Raw genomic sequence first — 18,525 nt, 5'->3', positions numbered from 1 at the left:
TACAATTCACCAATTTAAATTGTACGATTCAATGGTTTTGTATATTCACCGAGTTGTGCAACCATCGCCACAATCAATTTTAGAATATTTTTATCACTCCCAAAAGAAACCCATTACTCATTAGCTGTTACTCCCCATTTCACCCCAACACTCCCAGCCCTAAACAACCACTAATCCACTTTCTGTTTCTATAAATGTGCCTATTCAGAGCATTTCATAAATCATATAATATATGGTGGTCTTTTGTGAATCCCTTGCTTCACTTAACTTATCACAATGCTTTCAAGGTTTATCCATGTTGTAGCATGGATAAACATGTATCCATGTTTATCCTATTTATGGCCGAATAATATTCTATTATATGGATATACCACATTTTGTTTATCCATTTATCAGTTGACAGCCATTTGGGTTGTTTCCTTTGTGGCTATTATGAATAATGCTGCAAATATTCAGGTACAAGTTCTGTGTGGACATATAATTTTATTTATTTTGGGTATATACCTAAGAGTAGAATTGCTAGGTCATATGGTAACTCTACATTTAATGATTTGAGCAACTACCAAACTATATTCCATAGAGGCTGCACCAATTTATATTCCCCCCAGCAATGTATGAGGGTTCCAAATGCTCCATACCCTCCCAAAGCTTATCATCTGTCTTTTTTTCTGTTTTGGTGTTCTTTTGTTGTTGTTGTTTTTCTTTCTGGCCGCGCTGTGCGGCACTCGGGATCTTAGTTCCCAGACCAGGGATTGAACCCGTGCCCCTTCAGTGGAAGCATGGAGCCCTAACCGCTGGACCATCACGGAATTCCCTCATCTGTCTTTTTTGATTATAGCTATCCCAGTAGTGAAAAGTAGTACTCACTGTTGTTCTGGTTTGCATTTCCCTACAGACTAACGACGGTGAGCATCTCTTCCTTACTGGTCACTTAAATATCTTCTTTGGAGAAATGTTTATTCAGATAATTTGCCATTTTTCAGTAGGTTATTTGCTTTTATTATTGAGTGTAAGAGTTCTTTATATATTCTAGATACCAGTCCTTTATCAAATATATGATTTGCAAATATTTTCTCCCATTCTGTGGGTCTTTTCACACTCCTGATGGTAACTTTCACAGCTCAAAAGTTTTCAATTTCAATGAAGTCCAGTGTATCTGTTTTTCATTTTGTCACTTGTGCTTTTGTTGTCATAGTTAAGAAACTATTTCCTAACCAAAGGTCATGAAGATTTATTCCTGTGTTTTCTTCTAAAAGTTTTATAGTTCTAGCTCTTGTATTTACGTATATGATCTACTTCAAGTTAATCTTTGTGTAGGTATGAGGGAGGGCTCTAGCTTCATTCTTTTGCACGTGGATATCCAGTTGTCCTAGCATTGTTTATTCAAAAGACTTCTCTCCCCATCGAATTGTCTTGGCACCCCTGTCAAAAATCAACTGACCATAAACGTAAAGGTTTATTTCTGGATTCTCAATTGTATTCTATTGATCTATATGCCTAACCTTATACCAGTACCACAACATCTTTATTACTGTAGCTTTGCAGTAAGTTTTGAAATTAATGAGTCCTCCAACTTTGATATTTTTCAAGATTGTTTTGGCTATTCTGGGTCCCTTGCATTTCCATATGAATTTTAGGATCAGCTCAACAATTTCTGCAGAAGGGCAGCTGGGATTCTGATAGAGATTATGTTGAATCTGTAGATCAATTAGGGGAGTACTGTCATCTTAACAACATGAAGTCTTCTAATCCAAGAACATGGGATGGCTTTCCATTTATTTAGGTCTTTTAAAATTTCCTTCAGCAATGTTTATAGCTTTCCGCATACAAGTCTTTTACCTTCTTGGTTAAATTTATTCTCAGGTATTTTACGCTTTTGGATGCTACTGTAAATGGAATAGCTTTCTTAGTTTCCTTTTCAGATTGCTTACTGCTGGTGTATAGAAACACAACTGATTTTTGTGTGTTCATCTTGTATCCTGCAACTCTGCTAGATTTGTTTATTAGAGCTAGCAGCTTTCTGGTGGCTTCTTTGGGATTCTATATATATAGGATCATGCCATCTGCAAATAAGAGATAGTTTTACTTCTTTTCCAATTTGGATGCCTTTTATTTCTTTATCTTGTCTAACTGCCCTGGCTAGAATCTCCACTACAATGTTGAATATTAGCGGCAAGAGTGGACATCCTTGCCATATTCCTAATCTTAGGGGAAAGCTTTCTGTCTTACCACTGAATAGGATGTTAGCTATGGGTTTTCACAGATGTTCTTTACTAGGTAAGGAAGTTCTCTTCTATCCCTAGTTTGTTGAGTGTTTTTTTTTTTAATCATGAAAGGATGTCAAATATTTTTCTGCATCTATTGAGATGATCATGTGGTTTTGGTCCTTATCTATCAATACGGTATATTACATTAATTGATTTTTTAATATCTTTATTGGAGTATAATTGCTTTACAATGTTGTTAGTTTCTGCTGCACAACAAAGTGAATCACCTATATGTATACATACATAAACTGATTATTTACATTTATTTATTTATTTATTTATTTTTGGCTGCATTGGGTCTTCATTGCTGCACGCAGGCTTTCTCTAGTTGCAGCGAGCAGGGGCTACTCTTCCTTGTGGTACACGGGCTTCTCATTGCTGTGGCTTCTCTTGTTGCAGAGCAGGGGCTCTAGGTGCACGGGCTCAGTAGTTGTGGCCCGCAGGCTCTAGAGCGCAGGCTCAGTAGTTGTGGTGCATGGGCTTAATTGCTCCGCGGCATGTGGGATCTTCCTGGACCCGGGCTCGAATCCATGTCCCCTGCACTGGCAGGCAGATTCTTAACCGCTGCGCCACCAGAGAAGTCCCACATTGATTTTTGATGCTAAAACAATCTTGCGTTCCTGGGCTAAATCCCACTTAGTCATAGTATATAATCTTCTTTATGTGTTGCTGGACTGAGTTTGCTAGTAGATTGTTGACTTTTACATCTATATTCATTAGAGATATTGGTCTGCAATCTTCTTTCTTTGTGATGTTTTTGCCTGGTTTTGGTATCAGGATGATACTGGATTCCCTCCTTCTTGAAACACTTTGATATGGAACCTGGGAAATCACTCTTCCTTTATTCTCTCTCACCTTCTCAAACACCTTTGCTGGGTCCTCTCGCTCCCCAGCCTCTAAATTTTGGAATGCCCCAGGATTTAGGCTTTGAATCTCTTCCCTTTTTCTCTCTACCTTCAATCCCTAGGTGATCTTATCCAGTCTCACGGTATTAAACACAATCTGATGGCTCTAAGACTCACACCTTCTGTTCAGACCTCTCCATGAACTCCAAAATTATATGCATAACTACCTCTTCAACAACTCCCTATGAATGCTTCAGAGGTATCTTAAACTTAATGTAACTGATTTAGAATCAAAATAATTAAAGCCAACACAGGTCCATGGGGGGAAAAAAACCTAGTATAACCAAAGCTGAGTTCCAGATTTCTCCTCCAAACTAGCTTCTCTCACTGTTTTTCCCCATCTCAGTAAACAGAAACTTCATCCATCCAATTGCTCAGACCAAAAACCTTAAAGTCCTGGACACCTCTTTTCCACACTCCACACACAACCTATCAACCAATCCTGTCAGTTCAACTTTCAGCATAAATTCAGAGTCCAACCACTTCTCAGCAGTCCCTCCAAAGCATCCTAGTTCCGGCTTACCACCATCCCTTGCCCAGACTATCATGAGAGTCTCCTATTTCCTGTTTGCCACCCTGCCTCCTTAGAGTTTATTCTCAACACAGTCATCAGAGCGATTCTTTAAAAATATCAGTCCAATCTTGTCACTCCTCTGTTCAGAACCCTCTAGTGGCTTCCCATCTCAGTCACAGTGAAAGCCAAAGCCTTACAGTGGCCTACAAGGTCCTTCAGGACCTGGCCCCCCATTACCTCTCTGACTTCCTCTCCTAGCCCACTCTTTCTTACCTACTCACCCCAGTGGCACTGGCCTCCCCGACTTTCCTGGAACATGCTAGCCTCTGCAATGTCTCAGAGACTTGGCACTTGCCATTCCCTTTGTCCCCAACGCTCTTCCCCCAATACCTACATGGTTCTGTTGCTCTCTGCCCTTCCTGCTCTGCTCAAATACCACCTTATCCCTGGACCATCCCATCCCTACCCTAGACCCCCCTTCTTTAATGGTTTTCCACTGCAGGCTCACACTATCATCCTGTCTCTAAGCTAGAATGAATGCTCATGAGGGCAGGACCTGGCTTTGTTCCAGCCCCTAAAAGAGCTCCGAGAGACCTTTCTGTGATGCTGGGAATGCTCAGTGTTTGCACTGTCCACTACAGTAGCCACTAGCACATGTGGCTGCAGCACTTGAAATGGGGCTAGCATGACTGACAAACTGAATTTTCAACCTTATTTTAATTAATTAACTACAATTTAAATAGCTACACGTGGCTAGCGGCTACTGCATTAGGCAGCACAGCCTAGAACAACAGTTACTCAATAAATATACAGTAGATACTCACCTATTTGCTGAATCAATTAATGGAGGAAAGAAATCTGAAGGCTTTTCTTCTCCTTAACTTTTTATTACAGAAAACTTCAAAAATACACAAAAGTTGGCTACAGCAAAATGAACCCTCAAATACCCATCACCAACCTGAATATGCTCTTCTTTTTTTCCTTTTTTTTTGGTGGAGGAGAAGGAAGGATTTATTATTACTTGCAGCAAGTAAGGAGAAGACCAGGGATCTTTCCCAAAGCAGTGTCTCCCTGAATGCTCTTCCTCTTCTTCTTCTTCTTTTTTAATATTTATTTATTTATTTTGGCTGTGCCCGGTCTCAGTTGCGGTGTGCGGACTGCTTAGTTGCGGCCTGCGGACTCTTAGTTGCGGCATGCAGGATCTAGTTCGCCGACCAGGGATCAAACCCAGGCCCCCTGCATTGGGAGCATGTAGTCTTACCCACTGGACCACCAGGGGAGTCCCCTGAATGCTCTTCTAATCTGAAATTGGTTTCAGTGGATACCGGCATCTCAATACTGGCTTCTAACTATGACTATATGCCTGGAAAATAGTGAATTTATACTATTATCCAGAGTTTATATCTAACAGCATCTCTTAGAGTCTTTTACAGGTTATTGAGACATGACTTTAGGAATTAGATCAGGTGTCTGTTGAGGGAAAAACCTGTGTGCTAACGAATGTCTGAGGCACATTTGTGGTAAGACAACACTAGGCAACTACATGTACGTTTTTATATCAAGGACCTGATTGCTCTCTTGCACCATTTATTTTCACCACTTAAATTTTACCAAAGTCATACTTTTCAAGAGGAGCTGTGTGACTATACAAAATTGAGGAGAATCTTGCTCGTCAGATGACACAAATTCCTTGGGCAGGGGTTTTCTCTTATTAGTCTTTGTAAACCTAGCATCTGGTACAGCAGTTGTTAAGTGAATGAAGTTCATAATTGCACAAAAGTGGTAACATGTGAATTGTCAGAATGCAAACAGATACACTGGATCTCCAATTTCCTAAACAGATATAAATCTGAAAAGGAAACGCTCAAGTGGATTTTTAAGTGTGTCAGATCAAAAGGCGGCAGAATATGCTAGAAAGAAAATCAAACTGGGAACAAGAGCACATGGGTTTCAATGTCCTAAATGAGGTGATCCTATCCTAGTCACTTACTTCCTCTAGGCCCTAGTTTGTAAAAAGTCGTTTGGCATTGATGATTTTCAAAGACGCTATCTAACTTTACAGCAATTAGGTTCTATTCTAGATCTACAATACACATATTTTAAGATGCTTATTAACCTCCCCTTTCTATGCTAAGTCATGGTCCCTATAATTTACTTTAAAGGAGCTATACATTGAATATAATTTCACAAGGAGACATCATGCCTACTTTAGTAAACAGGTAGTGTTCCCCATTTCTGAAGTGCTAAATTCTTTACTTGGGTCTACTAAAATACTGCTGGAGTCCTGTGTTTAATTTACACTCAGCCAGCTGACACTGGGCTTATTAGTAGTATAGAAAACGCAATTTTGGCCACATATTTGCCTAGTAAACTGCCAAGGTACCACTTGTGTTCGAAAAGTTTCTTCAATAGTTCTAAGCCAATTCTTATCTGTTTCCTAGCTGGCTCCATCAAATGTACTATTTTAGGCTTTGTTCTGAGGTTTTTTTTACCTTTGTCTAAACGAAGCAGTAGTACTGAAGTCAGGCTCCGGTGTTTTTTAAAGCAAGGAAACTGAAAGAAATCAGAGCCAGTCGTGTGTGCCTTACCCTGACGCTGCCCTGTGATGAAATTTCTCGACCTTGAGTTTAAAATGTGGCTTCTGGGGGCTTCCCTGGTGGCGCAGTGGTTGAGAGTCTGCCTGCCAATGCAGGGGACACGGGTTCGAGCCCTGGTCTGGGAGGATCCCACATGCCGCGGAGCAACTAGGCCCGTGAGCCACAATTGCTGAGCCTGCGCGTCTGGAGCCTGTGCTCCGCAACAAGAGAGGCCGCGATAGTGAAAGGCCCGCGCACCGCGATGAAGACTGGCCCCCGCTCGCCGCAACTAGAGAAAGCCCTCGCACAGAAACGAAGACCCAACACAGCCATAAATAAATAAATGAATAAATAAATAAATTTAAAATGTGGCTTCTGGGCTCCTGTTCTGTGCAGCCTGCACAACAGTGAGCCCACGCTGGCAATCCAATGCCATCCAGTGCCGATGCTGATACCGTATTGGGTCTAAACACTGACAGATCAACAACAGCAGCACAGGAACTAGAATGCATCTCAAATAAAATTCTTACACATGGTCAAAAAATAATCTTGTAATTATTAAAACTGGGGTTTAATTGGACATTGATATTGGTTTGGAGTTTGTTTAACACCTTTATTATGTCTTAAAGAAATCTAACTGATTAACTCTCTCCTATAACTTTTTTTTTTTTTGGCTGCGTTGGGTCTTTGTTGTTGCACGCGGGCTTTTTCTAGCTGTGGCGAGCGGGGGCTACTCTTCGTTGCGGTGCGCGGGCTTCTCATTGCGGTGGCTTCTCCTGTTGCAGAGCACAGGCTCTAGATGTGTGGGCTCCAGTAGTTGTGGCTCGTGGGCTCTAGGCGTGCAGGCTCAGTAGTTGCAGCGCACGGGCTTAGCTGCTCTGCGGCATGTGGGATCTTCCTGGACCAGGGATCAAACCTGTGTCCCCTGCATTGGCAGGAGGATTCTTAACCACTGCGCCACCAGGGAAGTCCCTCTCTCCTATAATTTTAACTGTAATTTCAACCTTCAAATTTGTGTACTTCACATACACGTCCTCTCTAAAGTCACCATAAAGGTCTATACGTAATAAATGTTATCAAAATTTTAAGAAACATCATCCACATCTTAAATAACAGCAACATTTCAAAGTCAACCTAAAAATGAAATACTGCTCTGAACAGAAGGGATCTGTTTTCCACAACAAATTAAAAGGAGGAGGTTCAAATCAAACCTTAAAGCATACTCTTAGCCATCAACTGAACTGCTGGAAAGATACATGCCAGCAAGAACACAGTATTGCCTTAACCGTAGGAATGGCTTCACACATTCCTTATTCACACTACGATCCAAATGCATACAATTAAAGCCACCACATCAGCCGTCCATATTAATCACTCACCAATTTAATTAAAGTAAACCAGCTTGTCAGAAAGCTTGCCTCTTCTCTATTTCTTAACATTATTGACTTTTAATAGTTCACTGAATTAGTAATTACTTGTTTATGGCATTATCAAATGTCTTGGACACAAAAGTCCAGCGTGTGGCAGGGTCAGTTACAGACATGTCCTGATGGCAAATGAAAGGAGAGATTTAACCCATCAAAGTGGTCATCTAAAGAACAGAACCTATTATGCCTTTCTCCAGACGCTCCTGGTTAAATTCAAAGTGACAGGACAAACCAGATCAAAACTAAAGAGAGCTAGAAGCAACATACAAAATCCTAATGAACCCTCAGAAATCCAGGTATCAATCTGTCAGTATCTAAGCTCAATTAGTCGTTTCAGAACAAAATACCTCACGAGGTGACAAGAAACTAGTTTGAGGTCTTGGCTATGAAAAGAATAAAACCAGTCACTTTACTACACAGCATATTACTAAGTGCAGTCATATCTCAACATGGAGATCTTGGGAGGATTAAATAAAGACGTGAGTCAAGTACCTGTCTACCCAGTCCAGGAGCTGGCACATAACTAGTGTTCAGTAAACATTAGTCCTTCCTCGATTCTTTAAGAACTCAGGCCTATCAAGTCAAAAATCAATGGATGGTTTAAAAAAAAGCAAATCAAAACAAACAAAAACTTTAAATGGAGATACAGACAACACATCTTAAAAGCACTTAATGTTAAAAAAGTAGCAAACGGGATCGTGAAAATGAAAAATAGATACTGAACACATTTCTGAATGGCTCATCCTTCATGGTCATTTGCAACCTTCATCTTTTGTGAAATCATCTTCAGGGATGAGCTCTGACAAGAGCTAAGCCAGATGCAAACTGATTCCATCAGCGGGTGAGATTCGGCAATGTTTGCAGCCAGTGAACAGTTTCCCTCCTGAAACAGTCACCACTGGGCACACTTCGGGCTTTCAGAAACTCCAGTTTCCAAACAAACCAGTAACACAACTAGAAGGCTAATTTTTTCATTAGAATTGTTAAGAAACCAGGAGTTTAATAAATCATTTGCCTTCAAAAGGAAAAAAATTACTTTCTAACACACATAATATTTCTTCTGGTTCTAAGAAAATGAAGCTTAGTTTTTTACGAACTGAAAACTGTAATACTATAGTGAAGTCTTTTTATGGCTCACGAATGAAATATTTAAGAAATAAAGGTATGTGAAGAACAGGACTTGGCCTAAGCAGTCTTGAGGTCAAGTACTAGTGTTGCCATTTATTATATGACTTGCAGGAAGTTACTTGACGTCTCAGGGACTCAGGTTCTTGTGTGGTTCTTTTCAGCTCAAAAACGGGATGATTACTTACAATATCTGATACTCCTCAGGGTCCCCCCCCCCTCTATGTATATGCTTATACACACATACACATATACATGTACCTTTATTAAATAATGCAGACATATTTTGTAAGTTGTAGTAACTTAAGGCCCATTGTGAAACAAAGAGAGTGTGTATGTGTTGGGTGTTCTGACCCTGAACACCATTCTCAACGGTGAGGGCATTTACAAAGCCTTGTGACACCTGAATTAACCAAGTAAGCCTTTAAACCCTTACAACGAAACATTAAAATTCAATGTGGCTATAATCTCTTCCTTACAAAACATGGACCCAGAGAGTCTGGCTTCAAGTATGGTTTATCTTTTTAAAAAAAGGCAGATGTATTATATTCACCACCCAGCTCTTCCCTATGACCACATAAAAAAACACAAATGAAAACTCACAGGCCCATTGTAATACATTGTACCACTTCTGAATGCAACACTTAGCTCAGGCTTACTACCCTGACAAATAAAGGAAAGCACTTTATGAAGCCAATTTAATTGGGAGGTGACAGAAAACATACAGCCATTTTCTTTAGCCTTATCATTGAACTGGCTTCAGCTCCAATCTCTGGCAAATCCCACTCAACAGAAGAAATTAACCAGGTCAGCAGAACAGGTGCTACGTTGTGTCTGTCAAGGGCCTGGCATCACCACAATTACTTGCACACAATGAAGCAGTAATCTTTACAGATCATCTCTCCCAAGAAGCATATTGGGGAGGGGGAGAAAAACTGAAGGGAGGAAGGCAGGGTGGGGGCAGGGGGGATGGTAGTGGGAAGAAGAGGAACAGGAGGCAAAGAGAAAAGGCAAGAAAAGAAAATGAATGTGCAGCTGCCTTGCGGCTCAGCAGATGTCGGGATGTGATGTACGAGGCTAGGATAAGCTGTCGTAGCCTGCTGCCAAAGAGTGGTAAGTGATTAAAGCCTGCACACTTCTAAGCACCATATTTAGAATCTGCAGGGTTTCGAGACTTGCACCCATTCCTTGCTGTGCTGCCAGATGTTGACAACTGGTCCAGTTCCTACTGATTGTGCATGGATGGCAGCAGTTGGTACGGCAGCAAAGCAATCTGGAATGCTTCCGGAGATGCTGTACATTAACAAGTGTCACCCATCATTCACCTTTACAGAAGGCTGAAACAACTCCAATTTGCTGCCACTTCCCTCTTGGGAAACAGCCAAGATAAAGTTGCACCTGGCAGCCCCATTTGTTTCACTCAGGTGTTTCAGCTGCCTTGCTGACCTCTATTAGTTTAAGTTTTAATTTAGATTAACCCCAGCACCCCAATTAACCAGCAAGGGGAAAAGCTAAGATGTGACTAGTCATAACTGAAATCAGAATTTATCAAAGTTAAAATTATTAATTGGGATGAAGGGCCAATCAAGTAATGCTATTTCTTTTTCAGCAGACCTCCAGGCCAAAAAAAACTATATATATATATATATATATATATATATATATATATATATATATATATATATATATGAATATATATATCTTTCAGACTAAGGATTGCCAGTGGAAGCAACGTCTCCCCCAGTAATTTCAGTTTATTTTATTAAGCCTATTTAATTTATGATGCACTTTCCATTGAACAATGTACACTTCAATTAATGAAGACTGGAATATTTTTGACTGTCTCCCATGATCTCACACAATTATACAGCATTAATATCCCATATCAGGTACTTCCTTGGACACTCTAGAACAAAACAGAATCCCCTACTCTTCTGACAAATGGATATAATAAGAGAAGAAAAGGAAAAAGGAATCAGGACCTCTGACTAGGAACACCTGGGGCCACATCAATCCTCTTTCCTATACCCTCTCATCATTACTTTTGAGACTTACAGCAATAATTTTATTGAACATCACAGAGTGAACAGCAAGATTAATTAAAAGTCTCTCTTTTTTTTTTTTAGGGCAAAATCAGAGGCATCCCCAATGTAGAATCACTTGTCCTACTTGCTTCACAGTGTAATTTTCCTAAGTTCCTTCTTTCGTATTCCATATACTACATAGTACTGTCGTCATAGCTAAACCTCCAACAAGCATCTGCAAATTCTTCGGCAAAAGTTAACACTAAAAATTCAGCAGAGGAAAATAAAAATTCATCTTGATAAAATAATGGCTCAATCAAAACTGGTTTATCACTGCTGAACAGCATCCTCAACTCTCCAGAGCTAGAGAGGGTGCATCCTAAAGCACATTTCATTAAGAAGCATGACTTATCAAGATACCCAGGATTACAGGAAATTATTTTAGTTCTTTAGAACAATCTGGATGTTTAGTCTACCTTAACGGTCCCACTGTCATCAAAAAGAGCGGCACAGGGCTTCCCTGGTGGCACAGTGGGTGAGAATCTGCCTGCCAATGCAAGGGACACGGGTTCGAGCCCTGGGCCAGGAAGATCCCACATGCCACGGAGCAACTAAGCCCGTGCACCACAACTACTGAGCCTGCGCTCTAGAGCCTACGAGCCACAGCGACTGAGCCCACATGCCACAACTACTGAAGCCCGCGTGCCTAGAGCCCGTGCTCCGCAACAAGAGAAGCCACCGCAATGAGAAGCCCGCGCACCGCAACGAAGAGCAGCCCCCGCTCCCCGCAGCTAGAGAAAGCCAGCACGCAGCAGCGAAGACTCAACACAGCCAAAAATAAATAAATAAATAAATAAAATTAAAAAAAAAAAAAAAAAAAAAGAGCAGCACAACAGCAGATCACAGCGTCAGGGAAAGAACAGGGGAAATGTTTGTGAAGAGATATTGAGAACGGGACTAGATTTCAACCTCTAGCAATTCCTTCTGTCTTCAAAGCACTACACTTATAATCAACAGTAGCAGACAATCTCAATAAATATAAATACTTAACTGATGTGAACATGCACACATACACAAAAGTTTTAAGAGAATAGACTTAGTAGGTTAATAGAACCAGAAGTGTAATTCAAGAATTCTGGGATCCCGGCCCTTCAGCTCCATATCCTTATCTAATAGTAATAGGACAAGAAACCAAACAAAAAAAATCCTCCATTAACATCATCAAAAGCTGCTGAGAGAGAATAAACCACCTGATGCAAAGAAGTTGAAACTGTTTTACAAATAATTCACACTCTGCAACAACTAACAACGTAGCTGTAGCTATTTTCATTACAAAAGGAAAAATATAAAAGTAAAGCAATAAATCCAGAACTACACAGTAAGTCGATTCTGAACACAAGAGTTCTAACTCCCTATCTGACTCTATCCTTCCAAAGTAAGCTACCTTTTAGTCAGAGAATTCTATCAGCTGTTTTAAAATGCTAAAGCCTGATTTATAACAAAAGAAAAGAGTGTAAAAATCATACCTGGTGATAAAAGTCATCATCATCAAAGATTTCTTCATCCAGGTCCTTCAGGTGGGCACTGGCAGGGGCTTGAGGAAGGATCTCCTATATCAATGAGAAGGAAAGAGTGAATCCCAATGAGGTTACCAAAGTAATGCAGCTACTATAAATAATGTGTATAACAGTCAAAGCACTATTTTCCTTAAGATATAAAGAGCTCTTCAAATTAAAGAACAAGGACTTCCCTAGTGGTGCAGTGGTTAAGAATCCACCTGCCAATGCAGGGGACATGGGTTCAAGCCCTGGTCTGGGAAGATCGCACATGCCACAGAGCAACTAAGCCTGTGCACCACAACTACTGAGCCTGCGCTCTAGAGCCCGCGAACCACAACTACTGAGCCTGCGCTCTAGAGCCTGCGAACCACAACTACTGAGCCCTCATGTCACAACTACTGAAGCCCACGTGCCTAGAGCCTGTGCTCTGCAACAAGAGAAGCCACCGCAATGAGAAGCCCGCGCACAGCAACGAAGACCCAATGCAACCAAAAATAAATTAATTTAAAAAAATTGAAGAACAAAAACAATGCAACTGAAAAATGGGCAAAACATTAATAGGCACTTGACAGAAAAAAAACACAAGCAGTCAATAGTTATACAAAAATATGTTTAATCTAATTCTAATTAAATACATGCAAATTAAAATGAGAAGACATCATTTTTCACCTCTAAAACTGGCAATCTTCAGTAGGAAAACACAGCTGGTGGGACTGGAAATTAATGCAGCCTTTTTGAGGCAATTTTACAACATCTATCAGGTTTTAAAATGTATATTCTCTTTGATTTAACATTTCCACTTCTAGAAGTCTATCCATCTGTTCACACAAATACCAAAATAAAAATGCTCAGGAATGTTTCCTATAGCACTGTTTCTAAAACTAGAGACAACATAAATATCCACTGTTCAAATAAATTATAGTACACATCCATACAATGGAATACTCTAGCCATTAGGAAAAATGAGGTAGATCTACATGTAATGACATGGAAAAGTATCTAGAATAATTTAGAAAGTTGTAAGATTTTACATATAGTTTATAACATTTTATATATTTATACACACACACATATATATATCCAACCCATTTAGTTAAAAAAAGACAACCATATTTTTGTAAGTGCGTACGTCTTATATGCGTGTGTGTGTGTGTGTGTGTGTATATATATATACATATTTATATATATAAATAGAAAATACCTGGAAGTGTGTTACAACTATGAACATTGGTTAAACCTGAGGAGTGGACTTTTTAGACTAGGGGGAATTTTACTTTTCATTTTAAATTCTTCTGAACTTAAAAAATATATTAAGTATATATTTCTACTATAAATAAAAGTTTCCTTTAGACAGAAGAATCTGCCTATTCCAATCCTGGATCCTCTTCTGGAGCGTCTAAACATCCAAAGGAAAGCCTAAAGTACATGCTCGCTTCGATACTGGCATTTCTAAAGAAAAAGCTTTAAAACAGAATTTTAAAAATTGGATTGGGGCTTCCCTGGTGGCGCAGTGGTTGAGAATCTGCCTGCCAATGCAGGGTACACGGGTTCGAGCCCTGGTCTGGGAAGATCCCACATGCCGCGGAGCAACTAGGCCCGTGAGCCACAATTACTGAGCCTGCGCGTCTGGAGCCTGTGCTCCGCAACAAGAGAGGCCGCGACAGTGAGAGGCCCGCGCACCGCGATGAAGAGTGGCCCCCGCTCGCCACAACTAGAGAAAGCCCTCGCACAGAAACGAAGACCCAACACAGCTAAAAATAAATAAATAAATAAATAAATAAATAAAAATTGGATTACAGGGCTCCCCTGGTGGCACAGTGGTTAAGAATCCGCCTGCCAACGCAGGGGACACAAGTTCGAGCCCTGGTCTGGGAAGATCCCACATGCCGTGGAGCAACTAAGCCCGTGAGCCACAACTAGTGAGCCTGCACTCTAGAGCCCGTGAGCCACAACTACTGAAGCCCACATTCCTAGAGCCTGTGCTCTGCAACAAGAGAAGCCACCGCAATGAGAAGCCCATGCACTGCAACGAAGAGTAGCCCCCGATCGTCGCAACTAGAGAAAGCCCGTGCACAGCAACAAAGACCCAATGCAGCCAAAAATAAACAAATAAAATAAATAAATTTATTTAAAAAAAATAAATTGGATTACAAATGCTTCCATGACCAGACTCAGATCAAACTCAAAATTAAGAGAAGGCTACACACAATAACAGCTTCATTTTTTAAAAACTTTCCCCTCCCACATATTCTCAGTTTCTCAACAATCTAGGAAAGTAGTGCTTTTTTCCCTTTCTTTCACTGACTTCTTATACCCAGAGGAATACCTACAAGGAGATGATAAGATTTTTCAGTTAATTAGCCTCCTAGAAACTGCTCCCATAATCACCATGCATCGCAGTTCTTACCGGCTGTCCTGGCAAACTCTCTGGGACAGGCTGGGCTGCCGGCTCAGGTTTGCCAAGAACTCGGTAGATAGAGCGCTTGGTCTGTGTCCTTCGAAGTAATCTTTCTTTGTCCATCAGAATATGATCAATCTGAGTCAAGATTGAACGTTCAAAGGCACCAAAACCCTGCAACAACATTAACCAGTGTCAGATAACGTGGAAAGTCTCTGAAGGCAGCTACGTTGGTTTCCCTATCTTTCTGTGTCAGCAGAGAAACAGACAATCCTCCTTCCAGGAGGGACTTTCTGTTAAAGACTGAGTTTCTGAATGGCTCTAATTGTTCTCAGAAAAAAAAAAAAAAATTAGTCCCTAAGCAGGTCATATTAGTTTCCTATACCCAGAGATTAACTTCGGCTCCTTTAATAATAATTGTTTTAAAGTCCATTTCTTTAAAGTACTTTGTATTTCCAACACTTACAAGACCACAACTTCTAGAATAAAATACTTTTTCTAATAAAGTTGAAATCCCATGCCTGAATGGCATAAACCCCAATGGATTAGGGTTAGGGTTAGCGTTAGGGTTCAGTAAATTTTTCTACAGAAATGACTGATTACTATGACACTGAGGCATCATCCACATAAGGGAGCTGTACTTCCAATCTCTCACAGCTGCTTCAGGTTGCCATGATCTGCCTTACACACACGAGTGCACACACTTGCCTTCCCCAGTTTTCCAGAAGCCAGCTTGGTCTTATCATGCCACTTCTGGAGCGTGCGGTTCCTGTAGACGGTGAAGTCGGCGAAGCGCTTCGCTATGAAGCTGGGGTAGTCCTCAGTCTCCAGCTTCCTCTTTGCTGGGGCCCTCCTCTGCTGCTGCTGCTTCTTCTCTGCTACGAGCTCTTCATCTTCACTGGAAATCTCCTCCTCACTGGAAAACCAGTAAGAACACTGAGTCCAATGTAAATAAACGTTACCTAAATAAAAACTTCGGCGTGGGACTTCCCTGGTGGCGTAGTGGTTAAGAATCTGCCTGCCAATGCAGGGGACACGGGTTCGAGCCCTGGTCCGGGAAGATCCCACATCCCACAGAGCAACTAAGCCAGTGTGCCACAACTACTGAGCCTGCACTCTGGAGCCCGCGAGCCACAACTACTGAGCCCTTGTGTCACAACTACTGAAACCCGCACACCTAGAGCCCATGCTCTGCAACAAGAAGAAGCCACCGCAATGAGAAGCCCATGCAACTGCAACTAGAGAAAGCCCACACGCAACGAAGGCCCAATGCAGCCAAAAGTAAAATTAATTAATTAATTAATTAAAAAAAACAAAACCTAGGCCCACATGCAGTCAAGAGTATTTGTGCCTTCCCTATGCTGTCTGCATCTTAAATAGCACGGGAGATGTGAGGACAGCTTTTTTGTAGTTGCTGGAAGAAAACGTTCGTGAGGTCAAACAAAAACTCATGTAACTTTCCAAATAAATATAAAAATAGATGGTTTCAAAATATTTTTTAAAAAGCAAGCCAACTATAAAAATAAATGAGGTTGTTAAAAACATTATTAGAAATGCACATGAACCAGGCCTATACCGCTACAGGAGGGTCTTTAAAAATTAAACATATAATCATACTTTTATGACCTCAATCCCCAAATCAATAAGGGAAATATGTCTCCCTGTAACCAACTGCTCAGGAAAGCTGAGTAATATTGGTCAAACCAAATGAAGAGAAGCAGAATGTGAAGAAAACTCAAAGGGGTAGGCCACAGAATCCGAGCTAGACTGTAATACCCTCAACCGTGCAAGGGAACACTAGAGCCTACAGCTACGGAGCCAGCTACACTGCCTGGACCACCGACCCCAGCGCGCAGGAAGTGCTTACTGAATGCGAGCTCCTCTCCTTTGCCATTCCAACTAATTCAGTAGAAAGGTATGGAGCAGAGGGGAAGCCCAACGGAAAACAGCAGGCAGGTGCCCTATGTGGCAGGCTCAAAGGGGGGAGGTGGAGGAGAACCTTCATCAACTGTGATAATTTCAGGAAGGGAAAAAATGGTTCTTTCTGCTATTTCCTGAAATTTTTCCACCCTTCGCAATAACTGCTTCTTCCTTCACTGAAAAGTCGACAGTTGTGACCGGCAATTTCATGTATGGGCAACAAAGTGCTTCATAAACATTAATTAAGCGTTCATGTTAAAAATGTGCTTTCACCTATAATCTCACTAGACCTAAAAAGAAGGCAAGATTTTTGCAGAAGCTTACAAAGAAGCTTAGGCACAACTATGCATAAAAATCCAAAACCTAATTCCCAATTTACGTGTCATCCTGGCCACCAATTAAACGTAAGAGGCTCCTTCTATTTTACTAACATTAAGTCCAATATCTGCCTGGAAAGGACCTGACTTTCTTTTTCATAAATAATGGGAAACCATTCAGATGAAAAGAAAATAAGCAATTCCATAGTTCCATTCCCTCCTTACCTTTCTGCTTTGGGCTTTGTTCCATCTACTAGAGATCTAGTGTCTGGATACTGGAAAAGCAACTCTTCCTGAAGATCTACCAATGACCTCAACAATGCTTTAAGTGCCTTGTGACCTGGGAAATAAAGCAGAGAGAAGGAACAGTTAATTATCTACAGTTCTCCGAAGTAGGTGATGCTTATGACACTGGACTCCTGAGCAGTACTGGCTGAGGGGGTGGGCACAGGGTACGCCGGGACTGAGAACTCTCTGAAATACAGAATTCCTGAAAGGAAATAATAACAGCACCTACCTCATAGGGTCGTTGTGAGGAACAAGCAAGGTAACAATGTGTAAGGTACTTAGAAGAGCGTCTGCAGTAAACTGTGAGCTCTTAAATTTAGTAAGTTTGACAAACTCCTTCCTTGCCTGTCATCATAACCAATCATTTTTTTCCTTTGGTGCTTCTTTCTCAGATATTTTTCTACAGGTTACCCATTGACCTCTTGGATTATCCCTTTACTGATCAACTCCTTAAGCAATTCCTTCTCTTCTAAAGAGCACAGCTTAGTCCTGGGGTCCCTACACCACCACCACCCTCCCCCAGGAGATCTCCTTTGCCTCTGGTGTGAGCTACCACCTCATTCATTCAATCTCCCAACACATACCCTTAAGGAAGGTTCCAGTTCACGAATAGAAACCCAAGTTAATGACTTACTGTTTGCAGTACAGTCATCCCTCGGTATCCGCAGGGGATTGGTTCTAGGAGCTCTCCCCCAGGATAACGAAACCCATGGATGCTCAAGTTCCCTATATGAAAGGGCCTAGTATTTGCATGTAACCTACACGCATCCTCCCACATACTTTAAATCATCTCTAGATTACTTACAACTAGTACAATGTAAACGCTATAAAAATCATTGTGAATACTATGTAAATAGTTGCTAGAGTGCTGCAAATTCAAGTTTTGCTTTTTGGAACCTTCTGACATTTTTTCTTTCCAAGTATTTTTGATCCAAAATTGGTTGAATCTGTGGATGCGGAACCCAAGGATATGGAGGTTCCACTGTACTGAACTGTGTATTAAAAATTTGCACACCAAGAATATGTTCTCACCTCATTCTCTTCACAACCAAAAGGAGGCACGTGTAATAAAACTGGTCAGGATTAAGTTTAAAGTCTATGACCAAGAACTTTCAGAATAAAATATGGCCCTCTGAGAACCAAACTCTTACCTTCTTTATCAGCAAAATCCTACTAAAGGGGCTAAATAGACATTGATAACTACT

The 18,525-nt window shown here is 40.9% G+C and overlaps 1 protein-coding gene across 3 annotated transcripts in view; it reads right to left on the bottom strand.

Moving 5' to 3' along the window:
* The window catches only part of AATF (apoptosis antagonizing transcription factor), a 103,282-nt gene that overhangs the window by 48,507 nt on the left and 36,250 nt on the right, over positions 1-18,525 (bottom strand). For all 3 annotated transcript variants that reach the window (XM_082373957.1, XM_082373955.1, XM_082373956.1), the window contains exons 5-8: positions 17,258-17,372; positions 15,504-15,711; positions 14,805-14,969; positions 12,365-12,448 (exon numbers count right to left, since the gene is read on the bottom strand). In XM_082373957.1, the coding sequence (XP_082230083.1) occupies positions 12,365-12,448; positions 14,805-14,969; positions 15,504-15,711; positions 17,258-17,372 (572 nt within the window). The remainder of the gene's footprint in view (positions 1-12,364; positions 12,449-14,804; positions 14,970-15,503; positions 15,712-17,257; positions 17,373-18,525) is intronic.

This window comes from Balaenoptera borealis (genome assembly GCF_965194805.1).
Source record: "Balaenoptera borealis genome assembly, chromosome: 20".
In the NCBI taxonomy this organism is placed as follows: domain Eukaryota; kingdom Metazoa; phylum Chordata; class Mammalia; order Artiodactyla; family Balaenopteridae; genus Balaenoptera; species Balaenoptera borealis.
Note: the sequence above shows the minus strand (reverse complement) of the source record. Positions and strands in the feature narration are given on the sequence as shown.